The 18028-nt window shown below is 39.4% G+C and overlaps 1 protein-coding gene across 1 annotated transcript in view; it reads right to left on the bottom strand.

Annotated features, from left to right (window-relative positions):
- Nucleotides 1-291: 291 nt before the first annotated feature.
- LOC311305881 (NACHT, LRR and PYD domains-containing protein 12-like) overlaps nucleotides 292-18028 on the bottom strand; it is a 52509-nt gene continuing 34772 nt past the window's right edge. The window contains exons 12-16 of the mRNA XM_084433842.1: nucleotides 15386-15559; nucleotides 10969-11139; nucleotides 2776-2949; nucleotides 916-1089; nucleotides 292-687 (exon numbers count right to left, since the gene is read on the bottom strand). Of these exons, the coding sequence (XP_084289968.1) occupies nucleotides 477-687; nucleotides 916-1089; nucleotides 2776-2949; nucleotides 10969-11139; nucleotides 15386-15559 (904 nt within the window). The 3' untranslated portion in view covers nucleotides 292-476. The remainder of the gene's footprint in view (nucleotides 688-915; nucleotides 1090-2775; nucleotides 2950-10968; nucleotides 11140-15385; nucleotides 15560-18028) is intronic.

Below are 18028 nucleotides of genomic sequence, written 5' to 3'. Positions count from 1 at the left end.
GAACTTTAGACTAAAAACGAATAAACGAGCTGATTTTCATTTCTCGTTATTCCATTCCAAACAGGAAATCAAATGACCAAAAGATACACGGTCTGTGTATCATCTGATCATTTCATTTCCTGTTTGGAATGGAATAACGAGAAATGAAAAGACGGATCGTTTATTCGGTGTTTTGTTTAGTTTAATAAATGGAAAATGAGATTTCGGCTCAATTTCAAATTTTTCGTTTGTGGTTTACAAATCGGTTTATGGCTTTGATATTTCGTTTGCACATGTGGGCGGCGCTGAAACGCCCCTTTCATCTGATTGGTCAAACCGCTTCGTCTTCAGTACAGCCAGAATAAGAGTCCGTACGGCACACTCCCCACACATACTTCCCACTTTAACCCCCTGTGAGCAATAGGGGAAACCCAGAAAGTGCACTGCTATAAACAATGAAACATAAGCCCTGCTGTCTTCAAATAAATAAACTTCAGTCACACTGTAATTGCTGTACAGTATAATGATACTAACTGTAGTTTCTCCAGCTTGAGTTGTGGGTTCATCAGTAGATCACTGAGGTTTTTCACTCCAGAGTCTCCTAGTGTATTCCTGCTCAGGTCCAGCTCTCTCAGGTGTGACGGGTTTGATTTCAGAGCTGAAGTCACATCAGAACAACCTTCATCTGTCATATAACAGTATCTTAACCTACATTAGCAGAGAGAGAGAAGAAAATAAGACAGAAGAAAAGAAAACTCTTTATTCTGTAAAGTCACATCATCTTCATAAGCAAATAAAACAGGAAGAGAGATCTTCATCTTTATTTCACCAGATCACAAAATACTAAGTTTGCACAAATACAGTGTTAAAGTGTTTTAGTTTAAACTGTTGAAGTGATTTTAAGCATTTTGATTCTTGTATGTGAATGTGACTGACCTCAATCTCTCCAGTTTACAGTGTGAATCCTTCAGTACGGCACATAAGCGCTTCACTCCAGAGTCTCCTAGTTTATTCCAGCTCAGGTCCAGCTCTCTCAGGTGTGACGGGTTTGATTTCAGAGCTGAAGTCAGGACGAGACTCTGTTTCTCTGTAATACTGCAATAACTCAGACTGAAGACAGAAAGAGAAAATGACTCAGATCTATGATGATCAACTAACGTGTTCATCTTCATCCAGACTTTTGCTGACTAATAAACAGGGATATCAAGGTAAAGGTAACATGGAGAAAGACTACACATTGTTCATTTAAATATACTACCAACACTGTAACAATACAAAGGTTGAAATTGTTGATGTATTCATGTTTACACATTCATTTCATTTCATTTTTAAAGGGTCATGAAACCCCAAAACACATTTTTTGATGACGTGACGCGTGACCTTTCCAACGTGATGATGTAATACGTGGCACATCTCAGAGATGGTACAAGACGGGCATTTGTGGTTAAAAAGTATATATATATACCCCCTTTTTTTTATATGTTGGGAAGTTGACCTTCCCAGACAATCCTGAGTAAACTTAGTGTCCCACGTTTTTTGCTGCAAATGACTGGGCAGTAGTTCTTGGACCGTCACTCACAGCTATTAGTTAATGGTTGTTGTTTTTCTTCATTGTTACTATGTTGTTTGTCGTTTATTTTTGTTGATTCTTGGTGTTTATGTTTTGTATTTTTTCTTCTTTGTATGTGAAGAGGAACTTTGTTTGTTCTTATTTCATGTTCAAAATTTAATAAAGAGATTGATGAAAAAAAAAAGTATATACTGTATATATATATAAACCAAAATACAGCGAATAGTCTTCTTGGCGCGCCTACTTTTGAAAGTCAACATTTAGATTATGTGAACTAAGTTAAATGCATTGTAAAGGCCTAGGTCACTCTGGAATAAATCACAACGTGTTTCATGATAAAAACGTGACTTTAGTTTACAGTCCGGAAAATACAGTAGGTTATAGTAAATTATTTCACGGACCCCCTGGCACTTGAGAACTGAAAGCCTCATAAGAAAGCCCTGTCGAGGCTCTTCCCCGGTGCGGGTCGTGTCGAGCCATTAGTCTGGGTGTTTGATGAGAAAAAGATGAAATGTAGTAGTTGCAATAAACGCGTTCAGAATCCATACAACTGCAGCAGCGGAGGACTTTTATTCTGCTGAGTGGAGCTGAGGAAGAACTGATGACGGGACAGTTTGATCTTCGGCTGACAAATCAGAGGAAAGGAGCGTTTCATTCCCGCCTACGTGTAGAAATCAAATATTCAAGCTGTTTATAAATGTTTCTACCTGAGAACAAAAAGTGAAAAATCAAGCTGAATACTTGTTTTTAGTTTGTTTGAAAAAATCAAAAGACGAAAAAGGAAGTGTTTTCTCGTTTTTCTACTTTCAATATTAAATCAAAAAACGAATGAACACACGACACGGTCCGTGTATCATCTGATCATTTCATTTCCTGTTTGGAATGGAATAACGAGAAATGAAAAGACGGATCGTTTATTCGGTGTTTCGTTTAGTTTAATAAACGGAAAATTATATTTCGGCTCGATTTCTAATTTTTCGTTTGTGGTTTACAAATCGGTTTATGGCTTTGATATTTCGTTTGCACATGTGGGCGGCGCTGAAACGCCCCTTTCATCTGATTGGTCAAACCGCTTCGTCTTCAGTACAGCCAGAATAAGAGTCCGTACGGCACACTCACATCCCACTTTAACCCCCTGTGAGCAATAGGGGAAACCCAGAAAGTGCACTGCTATAAACAATGAAACATAAGTAATTGTAATTGCTGTACAGTATAATGATACTAACTGTAGTTTCTCCAGCTTGAGTTGTGGGTTCATCAGTAGATCACTGAGGTTTTTCACTCCAGAGTCTCCTAGTTTATTCTCGCTCAGGTCCAGCTCTCTCAGGTGTGACGGGTTTGATTTCAGAGCTGAAGTCAGGATGAGACTCTGTTTCTCTGTAATACTGCATCTATTCATACTGAAGACAGAAAGAGAAAATGACTCAGATCTATGATGATCAACTAACGTGTTCATCTTCATCCAGCAGACTTTTGCTGACAAATAAATGATGTTTTATTAACAAGGTTCGGGAGGAGCACGTTCAGATAATTAACACAAGTGGAAAGCACTCAGCAATCAATGGTAAGAGGTGCATATATACTCAGCAGTCTCACCTCATTCCATTGACAGTTTTTGCAGCATCCCTCCACCACCCCTTCTCCACACTTCTAGTACTAAACACTTACATACGGGGGGAGTACTCTGGGTTCGGGCTGAATTCCGAGCTCGGAGCCCTCCCTCCGGACAGCACGCCATATACGCATTAAACTTACCCATTCAAATTATATGTAAGTGTGAACTCGTGAAACAGGGATATCAAGGTAAAGGTAACATGGAGAAAGACTACACATTGTTCATTTAAATATACTACCAACACTGTAACAATACAAAGGTTGAAAGCGTTGATCTATTTATGTTAGTTTACACATTCATTTCATTTAATCTTTAAGGTTCTTTCATGTCAATGTTACCCTTGGTTTGCTCACTGGGTGAAATGTGTTTATGTCGGTTGTTTTCAGACACATTGTCTACTTGCTAAAACTTTATAGTAAGGTTTCATTTGTTAACATTAACTACATTAGTTAACATGAACCAATGATGGACAATACTATACAGCATTTAATAACCTTACGTTTAAACATTTACTAATACATTTTTAAATACAAAAGTTAACAGAATAACATTAGTAAATCCCCTGTGAACTGACATGAACAAAGAATAACTGTATAAACTAACATGATCAGATTAAGGAATAAAAGTATTTCCTTAAGCAGAAGACAATCAAACAAGTTTTGTAAAAGGTAGTTCATCTGCTTTAGTGCTGCACCGTGAGGCAGTGTCAGTGTATTTTATGGATGGCTCGGCTAAACAGGCCAATAAGAGACTATTAACTACTATTATTGCTTTTAATTATACTAATGTCTAATTAAAACGTCTACAAATGTATAAAACTGATCAGAGATCAGGTAAAACCCACAGACACTTGTTCAATCTCAGTGAATCTGCATGATTCATGGGTTCACAGAGATCATCGCCCCCCAGTGGTGAACCCTTGACATTTTTAAACGTTTTGAAAGTTATGACGTAACGAAGCCTCGTTTACTGAAATCATGTGACTTATCTGGGAATTTGTCGAGTTATCTGGGAATTTTGTGCATCAGTATCTGCTTCTAACTCGAAAAGAGCATCAGCCAAACACAGGGGACACAGGGAACAACTCCAAATCACTTTTCAGCTCTTGTATTTGTAAATTCTGGCAGATTTGACAGTAATTGAACAATTTGCCTCAAATGGATTCATTAAGGTTGATAACCTTAAAGACAAAAAGAAAACAAAGAAAAGAAAAAGATACATCATTACTTCTGATTATTGCGAACAAATACATTGTAAATAAAGTTTTTTACCACATAAAACTGTCCCAATATTTGTTCATTTACATATTTAAGCTCTCTTTCTTTCCTTATCAATACACAGTATTATCATTTTACACAAACTAGTTAAACAAACGTGGTATCTGTCACGTGGTATCTTCTGAATACACAAAGTTGCATTTTTTATGAACACACGAGAACTGTGCACCATGCACTTAAATAACAACCACAGCATGACATAATTCACTGTTCTCCTCTATATTGTACATTATAATAGTAAAATAACACAGATTTAAGTGACAATCAGTTCTTCACACAATTAAAGAGAGATTTTGTCATACCATCAGTGTCCCTGAGATGACCGATTGCTGATGCCTTTCCCGTCTTGTGCGTTACTCTCTGCAGCCTTTTAACTTTTCTGCATACGTCATTTTCATGCAGAAATTACTCGTGCCTTGAAACCGCGTCGTTGACTCAGTGAAACAATCGCGTTTTTCACTTTCTCTGCACTTTTGTTCTGCGTGCATGCGTCTGCACGTGAGTTTTTTTTTTTTCGCAATCACTCGGCATTCTCCGTCGCTCTTCCGCATTCACTCGGCAATCTCCGCTGATCTTCGTCACTCAATTTGAATTCAGCTTCTCAGTTTAACCGATTTTATTTTAACAGTGCAGCAATCTCAGACACAATTCAGCTCTTTAGCCTCACACCTCCCACTTGAACTACTGGTTCTTGAACCCAAATAGGTCACACTTCCATTCTCCTCTGCTTGTCTGTCTGACTGTTCTTCTGCAGGAATCAAGACGACTAACCGTCTAACATCTCTATGTAGGATGGTTGCAGGAATTTTGTTAGGCAAACCTTTGGTGGCTCTTTTTCCTTTGCCTGTGACTTTCGCTTTGTTAGGTTTGACACTTGAGACTGGGTAGTTTGTAAAAACTCTAACATCCACGTCTCTGACAACACCTTTGTGATCAGGATTGACTTTGACTACTCTGGCCAACTTGTACTGACTTCTCAATGCATTTTGGTCAGCCAACCAGACCACGTCTCCTACAGTAACATTCCGTTCCTTCGTGTGCCACTTGCTTCTCACAAACAAATTTGGGCCTGCTAACTGACTCCATTTCTTCCAAAATTTGTTAACTTCTCCCTGAATGATCTGTAATCTTTTGTAGGGATAACCTATGAAATCAAAGTCACCTGGGTCTCCCTTTGGTCCTGACCTTCCTAACAAGAGAGAGTTGGGAGTGACGTACTCTATGCAATCCTCTCTGCTCTGGGTTCTCGCATCTATAGGTCTCTCGTTCGCTAGATTGGCTGCCATGTAGAGGAAGGTTTGGAACTCACCCCATGTGAAGACACCATTGCCTCCCAAGTTATGAAGGGCTCGCTTTACTATGCGAACAGCAGCCTCTGCTGCCCCGTTCCTATGAGGAGAGCTTGCAGGTTGGATTTTCCAGGACCATTCAGTACCATTCTTGGCAGCCTCTCCCACCAGCTCGGTTTTCTGCAACTTATCCAAGAACTTGTAGAGTTCTGTGAGAGCAGGTTTAGCTCCAACGAAATTTGAGCCTGGATCAGACCACAATCTTCTCAGATGACCCCTCTGGGCTGTGAACCTCTGGTAGGACATTAGGAAGCCTTCAGCAGACTGGTCGCTTACAACGTCAGTGTGCATAGCCCTGGACGCCATGCAACAAAAAACAATTCCCCAGACTTTGAGTCGCACCCTTTTCCTCACTTCATCCCTTACTTCATAAGGGCCAAACAAGTCCAAAGTTGTGAATTCGAAGGGTGCAGCTGGCTCTGTCCTTTCAGGAGGAAGGTCGCCCATGATTTGCTGACATCTTTTAGCCCTTGCTTTTCTACAGATCACACAGCTGTCTACTACCTTCTTGGCTAGTCTCCGACCTTTAATCACCCATGCTCTTTTTCTCATTCTGAGATGTGTTCCCGCTACCGCGTCATGATTCGCATCGTGAGCTTCTCGGGCCAATAATGTGGACATCCATGCACTGTCAGTTAGTATTGGGACAGCAACCTTCTCCTCATTAAAGATTTGGATTCTGCCGCCACAGACTAAAAGTCCTGAGTCTTCTCTGTATACAGCCAGTCTATTAAGTGTAGTGTCAGGAAAAGTCGCACCCTCCTGGGCTGCCAGAAAGAGCCCTCTTAGAGCATCCTCTTGCTCTTTTACAGTAAGCACAGCCTTTCTGGTTTCATTGTTCATTGGCGCCTTCCGTTTTCCATCTTTTGGGTTCTGACTTCGAATTCCCAACCATTTCTTTATGCCGCGCCATACCCAGCAGATGACTCTGACTAGCTTGGTTAAGCTACTAAACTTTTCCACATCCACTAGTTTTTTGACAACTAAGTCACCTGGTGTTCTTCTAGGTACGTTTTCTGTAGGTTTTCATTCTCCTGCCTTCTTGCGGGTGCTTGGGTCAGAAGTGTTGTTGGTTGAATCGCTCCTTTCAAGGCTTGGAACTTTGAAACTTCCTTTTTCTGTTTCTCCCAGGTCCTTCTTTGTTTGAGCTCTTGTCAGAACTGCTGAGAATGTCTTCCTTTGAAGTTTATTAACTCTGTCCCTGGCATCAGCAGCAACCTCGGAAGCAGACTTCTTTGGCCACTGTTCTACTGGACGCCTAAGGAATTGTGGTCCCTTCTGCCATACAGAATCGTCATCAAGATCCTCAGGAGTGCCACCCCTTGTGATGATATCTGCAATATTGAAGTCGCCTGGAATCCACCACCAGTCACTGACAGGCCCAGCCTTTTGGATTTCTCCAACTCTATTTGCGAAAAACGTCTGGTACCCGTAACTATCACGTTGAATGGCTCCCAGCACGGTCTGACTGTCTACTAGGGGGAACCAACGCTCAACCTCCATCCGTCCATGCTTCTCAAAGTACTTTCTGAGACGTACAGCGAAAACTGCACCACATATCTCGGCCTTTACAGCATCTCCCTTCTGATCCAGCGGAGCTAACTTGGCCTTGGATTCAACTAATCTGACATCTATACCTTGGTTCGTTTCCCACCTTAGGTACAGCACAGCTCCATAGGTTTTGTCGCTACCGTCTGAAAATGTGATCCCCCATGGTTTTCCTTTCCAACCAATCGGTGTGAGACTTCTGTGAAACTTAACTTGACCAAGCTGCACATATTCCTCAAAAAGTTTAACGGCTTCATTCCTGAGATTTTCAGAAAGTGGTTGGTCCCATGTTTGTCGGGTTAAGCTCCCTTTTCCTGTCTCTTGGAACACCTTCCTGACAAGAATTGCACCCTTTTGCTTGGCAGGTGTGACGAGACCAATTGGGTCATAAAGCCCAGCAACTTGGCTAAGCAGATGTCTCCTGGTCAAAGGGTTAGGCGTCTTCACTTTCACTTCTTCCTTAAGGAGGTTCTGGCCCATTCTCATCTTCTGCTTTCTTTTTGAGAAGTTAATGGAAGTCATTATGTAGAGTTTGTCCTCCTCTACCAAGTACCCTGTGCCTAAAGCCTTGCTGTCTTCCTCCTTCATCTGGTTCGGGAGTTTGATAACTTGACCTTGAGTTTGCGCACCAGCCACTTGCCTCCCACTTTGCCCTGACCGAACCCATGGCTTGAGTGCAAATCCGCCAGCTGTCAGAATCTCTTCAAGTCCATTCATTATCTCATTCAGTCTCTCCTGGTCATTGTGGGATGTAAGGATATTATCCACATAACTGTCCTCTTCCAGGACTCTGCACTCTTATCTCAAATGAGCAAACTTTGTTAGTCTTTTTCATGATAGACCTCTTCTCTGCTAGTTTTAGTTCCTTGAACTTTTTGCAGAAGAAAATCTTGTCTCTATGTTTTTCCGCTCCACACACGATGCATCCACTTTCTGTAGAAACTTTCTTTGTAGTTCTGGAAAAAGCATAGTTCCTCTCAGATTTTCTTTCTGGCTTTTCTGCTCTCTCTGAGATCTTGAGCTGCTCAAGTCTTTCAAGAATTTCTTCTTCTTTCTTTAGGAACTTTAACAGTGCATCAAAATGATTTTCTGGGGTGATGCCATTTGCAGGATCTGTCATGTGGGCCAGCCAGTCTCTTTTCACAAACTCCGGCAACTTGCTCTCAATGGACTTTATTACAAGTGGGTTCTTCATTGCGCCAATATTTCCGAGATCTGTGAGATCCGCCAGAGCTTTTTCCACCGTTTGCATTAATTCTATAACCCTTCTTGGTTGATTTCCTCTCACAGCAGGGATCCTCTCTAACTCCTCAACAATTTCCATGGCAATTGTGATTTTATTCCCATAACGGTTTTCTAACACCCTGAATATGTCAACAGCAGTGTTATAAGATGATAATCTGAGCTCTTTGGCAATCTTCTCGTCAATGCTGTCCACGAGCTGGATCTTTTTAACCTCAGCTGACCCGGTGGGCTCCCCTTGCCTCTGGAGATTTTCCCAGTCCCTTTTCCAGCAGTAGAAATCCCTCTTATTACCACTAAACTTGGGTAAGCTTGTAGGTTTGATTCTTACTACTGGCATGACATGTGCTGCAGATGCTGTCACATCCAGGTTCTCCTTCATATTGGTTTCTGAAGCCCGTGCATCCTCAGCAGACCTTCGAGCCCACCCAAATTCAACCTTTCTTGCTTCAAGCTGGTTGCTATCCTCTTTCAGCTTCCGTACACGACTTTCTAGAACTCCTCTTTCAGACGTTGGAGTCCATCTTTCCCAACTTAACAAAGCTCCAGTTGCCTCTTTCACCAGTCTCATCAAGAGCTCCAGTTGCACTTCATAACTTTCGTGTCGACAGGTATGGTGACTGTGCTTTCACAGGCTTTCTCTGCTGCGGAGATAGCAGCTAGCACGTCGTTCTGTCCGTATCTTTTCCAGAGATGATCTTGCACTAACTGATTAAATTCTTCAAATCTTGTGTCACAGTCTTCCAGAGTTTTCTTAAAGTCAGCTTCCTGATGTGCTGAAAGTAATACCTCTGCACCATCTTCTTGATTAGCTTCAATCTCTGCCAGCAATCCAGCTTTGTAATCATCATTTGTTTCAAAGACTTTCCTTGCTTCAGAAGAGAACTTTTTGAATTCCTCTTTGAGCTCAGATTCCAACAGTCTATATACTTCTCTACAGATGAAGTTAGCTTGCCTGGTGAAGCTGCTTTTTGCAGAGGTTCTTTCCCTTTTCAGCTGATCGACTGTTTTCCCTAAAGCTTCCTCAGCCATGTAGGTTTGGATGTTATTCACTTAACTCCGTTGCGTCAGCAGCACTTTGTCTGGACTTTTCTGAGCCGTTGATCTCTTTGTCCACGCTGCTACACTTGGTTATCAACTGTCGAGTTATCTGGGAATTTTGTGCATCAGTATCTGCTTCTAACTCGAAAAGAGCATCAGCCAAACACAGGGGACACAGGGAACAACTCCAAATCACTTTTCAGCTCTTGTATTTGTAAATTCTGGCAGATTTGACAGTAATTGAACAATTTGCCTCAAATGGATTCATTAAGGTTGATAACCTTAAAGACAAAAAGAAAACAAAGAAAAGAAAAAGATACATCATTACTTCTGATTATTGCGAACAAATACATTGTAAATAAAGTTTTTTACCACATAAAACTGTCCCAATATTTGTTCATTTACATATTTAAGCTCTCTTTCTTTCCTTATCAATACACAGTATTATCATTTTACACAAACTAGTTAAACAAACGTGGTATCTGTCACGTGGTATCTTCTGAATACACAAAGTTGCATTTTTTATGAACACACGAGAACTGTGCACCATGCACTTAAATAACAACCACAGCATGACATAATTCACTGTTCTCCTCTATATTGTACATTATAATAGTAAAATAACACAGATTTAAGTGACAATCAGTTCTTCACACAATTAAAGAGAGATTTTGTCATACCATCAGTGTCCCTGAGATGACCGATTGCTGATGCCTTTCCCGTCTTGTGCGTTACTCTCTGCAGCCTTTTAACTTTTCTGCATACGTCATTTTCATGCAGAAATTACTCGTGCCTTGAAACCGCGTTGTTGACTCAGTGAAACAATCGCGTTTTTCACTTTCTCTGCACTTTCGTTCTCCGAGTTTTTTTTTCCGCAATCACTCGCCATTCTCCGTCGCTCTTCCGCATTCACTCGGCAATCTCCGCCGATCTTCGTCACTCAATTTGAATTCAGCTTCTCAGTTTAACCGATTTTATTTTAACAGTGCAGCAATCTCAGACACAATTCAGCTCTTTAGCCTCACATTGGCAGTAAAATACCCGTAATAAATTACCCGTATTCATACTATATAGAGCGTACTTTTTTAACGGTCGCGAAGTACGTTCTAATTTAAATGTAGTACCTACTCCCATAGTACGCGATTTCGGACGCAGCTTTAGTCCATATAGGGAACACATGAAAAAGTGCCATAATCATGTGACATTCTGGGGATTTTTCATAAGGGGGGTTGCAGCTTAATAGTTTAATTGACTGTTTAATTGTATTACTTTAAATTGTTCTGGCTCTGTGTGACTGAGGGAAAAAATGCTTAAAAGTAATATAATAAATAAATGAGCAATACTCACTTCAGTGTGTTGAGTTGACAGTGTTTATCCTGCAGTAGAGCAGCGATCTGATTCACTCGTGTGTCTCCTAGTTCATGTCCACTCAGATTCAGCTCTCTCTGGAGTAACGGGTTTATACCCACAACTCTATTCACATACTGACAGGCTTCCTCTGCACCAGGACTCACAAACCTGCAGAAGAGGCAATTCAGGTATCAATTATTGTTTTAACCTGTTAACCGTTGCCAGTGCGCCCGCGCACTGAAGCGTTATTTATTTATTTAATTCAAAATTACTATCAGATTTAATGTTATACCTTGACAAACTATACATAATTAAAAAGATATAATACTCAAGTTTCAGTATTTGACCACTATTGTATTCTGAGAAACTCATAGTGACAGTTATGTCTTAATTTGTGTCAGGAGTTATGAAATGAAAAAATGAGTCGATACCTTTAATATGAATTATGCGCGTCAGCCGCTTTCATTCATAAAAAACTCCGTGCTGTCGTCATGACAGCGATACACAAAACAACGTCCCTCAGGGCTTTAGCTCAAAAATGTGCAGATTTGGAGAAATATTGATAGATTCTCATAGATTTACATCATATTTCTATAGACAGGAATAATATTTATTTAATTTATACCCAAATGCGTCGATGTAATCTTTATGAGCATTTGGTATTCCGATACTGTGTTTTTTAATTCATACCAATAGCCTGAGGGCGCTACATGCACAATAATAGTCCATATATAGAACATGAAGAAGAGCCATGATCATGTGACATTCCAGGACGTCACTGATACACACAAAGCTAACAAGAGATCGCGCTGTAACATGCAGATACAGATGTTTTGAAGACAATAAACATGATTGCACTGATATTTGAGTTACCTGTGTTTTTCAAGCCATGCCAGGTATTTTCATAATAATAGATTATATTTATAATGTAATGCTAATCTATATAGACTATCATTGTGCAGAACACTATCCAATAGTATATTTTCTGTCAGATTTTTTTTTATCTGAAGCCAAATTAGATCACAGAAGATTATTTAAAATACTCAACGTGCGTTAAAAAGTAAGTTTAGAGCACAAACATGGTTTTAATCTCATAAATTGTCGTGTATTGATGGTGTGCTAAGCTAACATGCTAGCTAGCCCTAGGTGCACCTGCTACCTAGAAGTTATACTTTTATTATTTTTTGAATGCTACCTGAAATGTGTCTTTATTCAAGAAATGCATTAGATACAGTTTAAAATGTAAGGGTGAACTTTGAGAAAAGAAATTAGGGACTGAAACCCTATGAATAGCCTGTGAATAGCCAGTCGTTAGTTATAATGCAGACAAAAGAAATGCATATTCCGAGCCATAACCAGGCTGGAGAGGTGTGAATGTGTGCAGGGGGAGACTGAGACTGAATGGGGATCGTCTGCACCACAAAACAATAGAGACAATATACTGGATAGATGGTTAGAAGATGACAATAAACATCAGTAGCATTTTAGCGTCAAATCAAAATAAAGTCATTTGACATGGTCTTGAAAAACATTTAACTAAATACAGAGTTTTGGACTTATTATCTTCAGATTTTAAACATAGAATGTTTAGACATATGGCTTTAGCTGTAGTGCATTTCTAGATTGCTCCAGTGCCAACTTCAATTTTATTTTCATGAGGATGTTTAATAAAAATTAATTTCTAATAATTTTACAAAACTTTGAAGCTATTTATAACAATTTTTGTCATTATGACAATAATTAATTCTACATTTACAATAAACTGCCAGGTGTCAGCTTTCAAATGAGATCATACTTGTGCTTTTAATGCAAAGGGTTCATGAACTGTATCTGTTTCAGTTTGGGTATGTCATTTCTGGGGATTTTTCAAAAGTGGGGTTGCAGCTTAACAGGTTAAAGACAAGCTTAAGTTAGTTATTTAGATGTCAAATTTTTCTTTAAACATTTAAATACACAAATAAATATATATTTAAAAGAAACTAGAGCAACACTCAGTCCTAAAGCAAACATAAGCATAAGAACAGAAAGGTCTCACAGAGCAGAAGGGCAAAAGCTCACTAGATCATGATTTTCAGTATGAATACAGAGTGTGAAATTAAGATCTTTCTGTCTTTAAAGCAGGAGGAGTGAGAAACGTCAGCACAGAGAAAACTGGCTTGTGAAACTGCATGTTTGAGATCATCTGGAGACTCATAGACCTGGTGCAGAGAGATGCAGTGAATCTGGGCTTGATGGAAAACTATTATTGTTAATTATCAAGGTATACTCCTGAATGTCAGCACACATATACTGACCCATAATATCTATTTGACCTGTAGCTCGTATCACAACTAAACTGTGTTGACGGTTATCATCATCATGACAGAACCTGCAGAATCTGATCTTGATCATTTTGATGCAACACATTTTACAGCTTATTATATAACTAAAATAATATATTAGTTATGAATATTTAGCCTGCATATAGCAAATTTAGTTAATTATTTGATCCCGTCTGTAGAGTAAATGCCTCTGGGTTAATGCGAATTAGCTCAAGGATATAGGGAATTTTAGAAATATTAATAATCATAACTCATGGTCATAATTCATAAATCGCATATGCATTTACTTTATCAATTATAGGAAATGCCTCGTTCTGTAACTGGTTTCGTCATCAGTTATTCGTCCCGCGAATAAATGTAAGACTATCACAGTTAAGAAGAAGTATTCCTGTTTACAAAACTCCAAGAAAGTTTATCTTCTGGCCACGAAGACAAAACCTCTTTGGGTTTATAAATTTAAACTACTTAAAGTAGTTTTATAATATAGAGCCTGTAGCTTTATAGATCTTTTGTTTCATTGACTTTATAAAAAGTGGGTTTTCAAACACAGAGACAGTTAAAAGTATAAATGGGTTTATTAATAAAATGGCACACGCTAGAGATTATAAGCTACAAATATAAACGTACGTAAAATGCAAACAATAAAACAAACAAACATTTAAACAAACATGACGTGATCGGAAAGAAAGAAAGAAAGAAAGAAAGAAAGAAAGAAAGAAAGAAAGAAAGAAAGAAAGAAAGAAAGAAAGAAAGAAAGAAAGAAAGAAAGAAAGAAAGAAAGAAAGAAAGAAAGAAAGAAAGAAAGAAAGAAAGAAAGAGTTAAGAGATAGAGGGTAACTTAATTCACAGACCTACAAGCTAAACACCAGGAATCAGCTGTTAGAGAGAAAGATACTTGCGAGATGTGGTACTCTTTCAGTGTGATGCTGAAAAGGGGACGCGCGCGTGTGCGTGTCCGGCTGGTTTGCGTCTAGCTTCGTCTTCTGGGTCGTTTCGCAAAACGATGTAAAGGCTCACTTGAATTTAACGTTACCGAGAAAGTTCAGTCGTTTCCCTTGTCGAGGGGAAAGGCAATAGGAACTTAGTTGCAAAGAACGGCAGCTACGACTCGAACATGTGTTGGTCCGAGGAGAAGGCCTGAGCCTTTCAGATGTTTCTTGAAGCCGGGGAGAAGAGGAGATCGATGAGAGAAGAGCAGGGATCAGAGAGAAGAGAGAGAGGAAACTGAAGGTTTGGACTTTTATCAGTGTCCCAAGTACCGTCCCCTTCTTCGCGGGGGACGAATCAGATGTCAAGGTTTTTCCTAGCGGTAAGATCCCTTTGTTTGTCTGAAACAGTGTCCTGGCTCGGGTTACAGTGTCGATTGACTTAAACCTTTCGGTTCCAGAAATATGAAGTGTGTAAACAATATATATTACTGCATTCTGCTATTGGAATTCGACTCTGTTAGATTGAGAGAATTTCAGAGATATCAAACGCATCACATGAAGGTTGTAGAAATGCAACGTTACAGGAGATATGCAGAATTACACACATTTAAAGTTGTGATTACCACATGACAAAATCATAGACACCCCAATATGACATGGTCATAACAAAAGGCACCTCAGAAATATATCAACATTTTGGGTAATGTCTTATGTGGGAAAGTCAATGAAAAATCTGTGTGTGTGTGGTGCGTTTGGGATGTGACTTGCTTGGAATGTTTGCCTTTTCCTGGGTCGTAAAGTTTTATGGTCTGAGGTAGGGTTACAACAAGACACGACTGAGAAATTCCCTTCAATGAACATTTAGGATTCAAAACTATACTCTAGCAAACCAAACCTCTATCACACGTGCATATAGGAAGGTACACACATTATAAAATAAAATAACAGATATTTCTCTTATTCTCAATTATACACAAAAGGGTGTTTGTGTGTGTGTGCGGAATGTCATGAGGCTGTAACGTTGGGGGATACGAGTCACATGGGTGCTGGTAAATTGGTCCTCGTGGGGCAATTATTAACCAGCAAGGACAAAGACGATGTGTTTTGCCATCACATGATCCACTTAATGCGAAAAGCAGATGTCATTGTTGCTACACGTCTCACCTCAGTGTCTTCAGTTGACAGTCTGGATCCTGCTGTAAATCATTGAGCTGCTTCACTCCTGATTGTCCAGGATCATTTCCTGTGAGATCCAGCTCTATCAGGTGTGAAGGGTTTGATCTCAGAGCTGAAGCCAGAGCTTTATAACCTTCTTCTGTCACACTGCAGTTAGAGAGTCTAGAACAGAGAGGAAAACATTCAGCTGATTAATCAGTTAAACCTGAACAATATAAATCCTTAAACTGAATTTAATTTTATTCTTCATACAAATGTATTGAAAGTCAGTTGCAAAAACTGACAATTGAATATGGAGGCAAACAAAAGGCTCAGTGAACTTTAATATGTTAGACATCAACATCCCTTTCAAGTTTGCAATTAACTAAAACTGTACAACTCTGAAAGTCTATGATCTGAAAATGGTCGGAAAATTAGAAAATTAAAGTTTGGGAATGGCCCAATAAAGTCCTGACTTCAAATCCATTAAAATGCTGTGGAAGGACTTGAAACACAGCTCATGTTGGAAAGCCTACAAATGTCACTGAGCTGAAGCAGCTTTGCAAGGATGAGTGAGACCAGGTTTGCAGTAGCGTTGTTTCGTTTAGTTTAATAAACGGAAAATGAGATTTTGGCGATCGAGAAATGAATTTTTCGTTTGTGGTTTACAAATCGGTTTATGGCTTTGCGGTTTATGGCGATCTAAAGAGTGAAGAATCGGCGGTGTAAGAAAGGAAGTTCTAAACACTTCTTCATAGGCATGAACTGGATTCGCTTTACCATCCGAACGGAAGGAGGAGATAAGAACGGCAGAGAATCAGTTTAATTCACTCAGTGTTATTCATACAGCGCACTCCAAGCACTTCAACCCACGTCTGTCTCAGTATCAAGCGTGCAATAGGAGATTCAATGATCAATTACTTATCTTCACTCTCCCATCCAGACGATGTGCGCTCTTTCCCTCTCTCTTTCCGCCTTCAATTCCTCATACACACGATATTCCTTTTTTCCTCGCAACAAGCCCTCAACGACACACTTCAGAGAACACTTCCCAACAGGAACAAGTCACATCCAAGCGGGGAAAAACACCACAAACAGGGGAAGAACAACCCTCACTTTCTCTTCCTCTGACTTTTTATACTCTCATGAGCTAGTGTGGCCCCATTCAAACGCTCAGCGCAAATTACCCACACCTGCTGTCAATCCGCCACTAGGTTACCATAGCGACAGGCACTCACCCAGGCTTTGGGACGGTGCTTCGCTTCCCAAATCTCAGCGGGGACATTTCTCTAGCAGGGATAGTCCCGGGCTTATTTGTCACCCCGTGACAATCCAGCAGACTTTTGCTGACAAATAAACAGGGATATCAAGGTAAAGGTAACATGGAGAAAGACTACACATTGTTCATTTAAATATACTACCAACATTGTAACAATAAAAAGGTTGAAAGCGTTGATCTATTTATGTTAGTTTACACATTCATTTCATTTAATCTTTAAGGTTCTTTCATGTCAATGTTACCCTTGGTTTGCTCACTGGGTCAAATGTGTTTATGTCGGTAGTTTTCAGACACATTGTCTACTTGCTAAAACTTTACAGTAAGGTTTCATTTGTTAACATTAACTACATTAGTTAACATGAACCAATGATGGACAATACTATACAGCATTTAATAACCTTAAGTTTAAACATTTACTAATACATTTTTAAATACAAAAAAATCCCCTGTGAACTAACATGAACAAAGAATAACTGTATAAACTAACATGATCAGATTAAGGAATAAAAGTATTTCCTTAAGCAGAAGACAATCAAACAAGTTTTGTAAAAGGTAGTTCATCTGCTTTAGTGCTGCACCGTGAGGCAGTGTCAGAGTATTTTATGGATGGCTCAGCTAAACAGGCCAATAAGAGACTATTAACTACTATTATTGCTTTTAACCCTCTGGGGACCAAAAACGCGCCCGCGCGTTTTGCTCGTTTATTTTTTTAGCAATGAAAAATAAACACAAAATGCTCTGTTAATTTTGATCTTTCATTTTCGTGTAATACATCAATCGATCCTGTTCAGTTTCAATTTTTTTTCTGTATACTCACAATAAAAATAAAGTGTTTTGCTTTTTGACAAATAAAGAAAAATTAACATGATGCTATTTCTGCCTTCTCTCTGTCAGTAAACTCCCATTTGAAACGCGTTCGAAAATGATCTATAACTCCGCAAAAATTCAGTCAAACAGGCAAACAGACCCACGGGCATAAAGCTTGAGATCGCAGCTTTTAAATGAAGTAATTTATATAAAAAACAAATATTATCAGCTTCTGTAATCTGTATAAAAAGAGAGCGACTCCAGTCGAGCTCATTACGAGCCATTCAAAAGTAATTTGACCACGCCCCGGAGAGCGCGTGCTATTCAAACGCAAATTCTGAGAACCATTTCAGTCTGTGAAACGCCCCCACATCAGCTGTAAACAAAGAGGCATAATATAGCCTACCTTATGGAGAAAAGTTTCCGTGCTGATATGAGGAGCAATATGAGGAGCAGATCCCGCTGAGGAGTGAGGTAGGCTAAGTTATCCTTTCTCAAGTATTAATGTGGAATAACGTTATGGAATAACGTTAGTGTAGGCCTATGTAAACAAAAAGATGAATCGC

Source organism: Rutilus rutilus, assembly GCF_951802725.1.
Source record: "Rutilus rutilus genome assembly, chromosome: 1".
Lineage (NCBI taxonomy): Eukaryota > Metazoa > Chordata > Actinopteri > Cypriniformes > Leuciscidae > Rutilus > Rutilus rutilus.
Note: the sequence above shows the minus strand (reverse complement) of the source record. Positions and strands in the feature narration are given on the sequence as shown.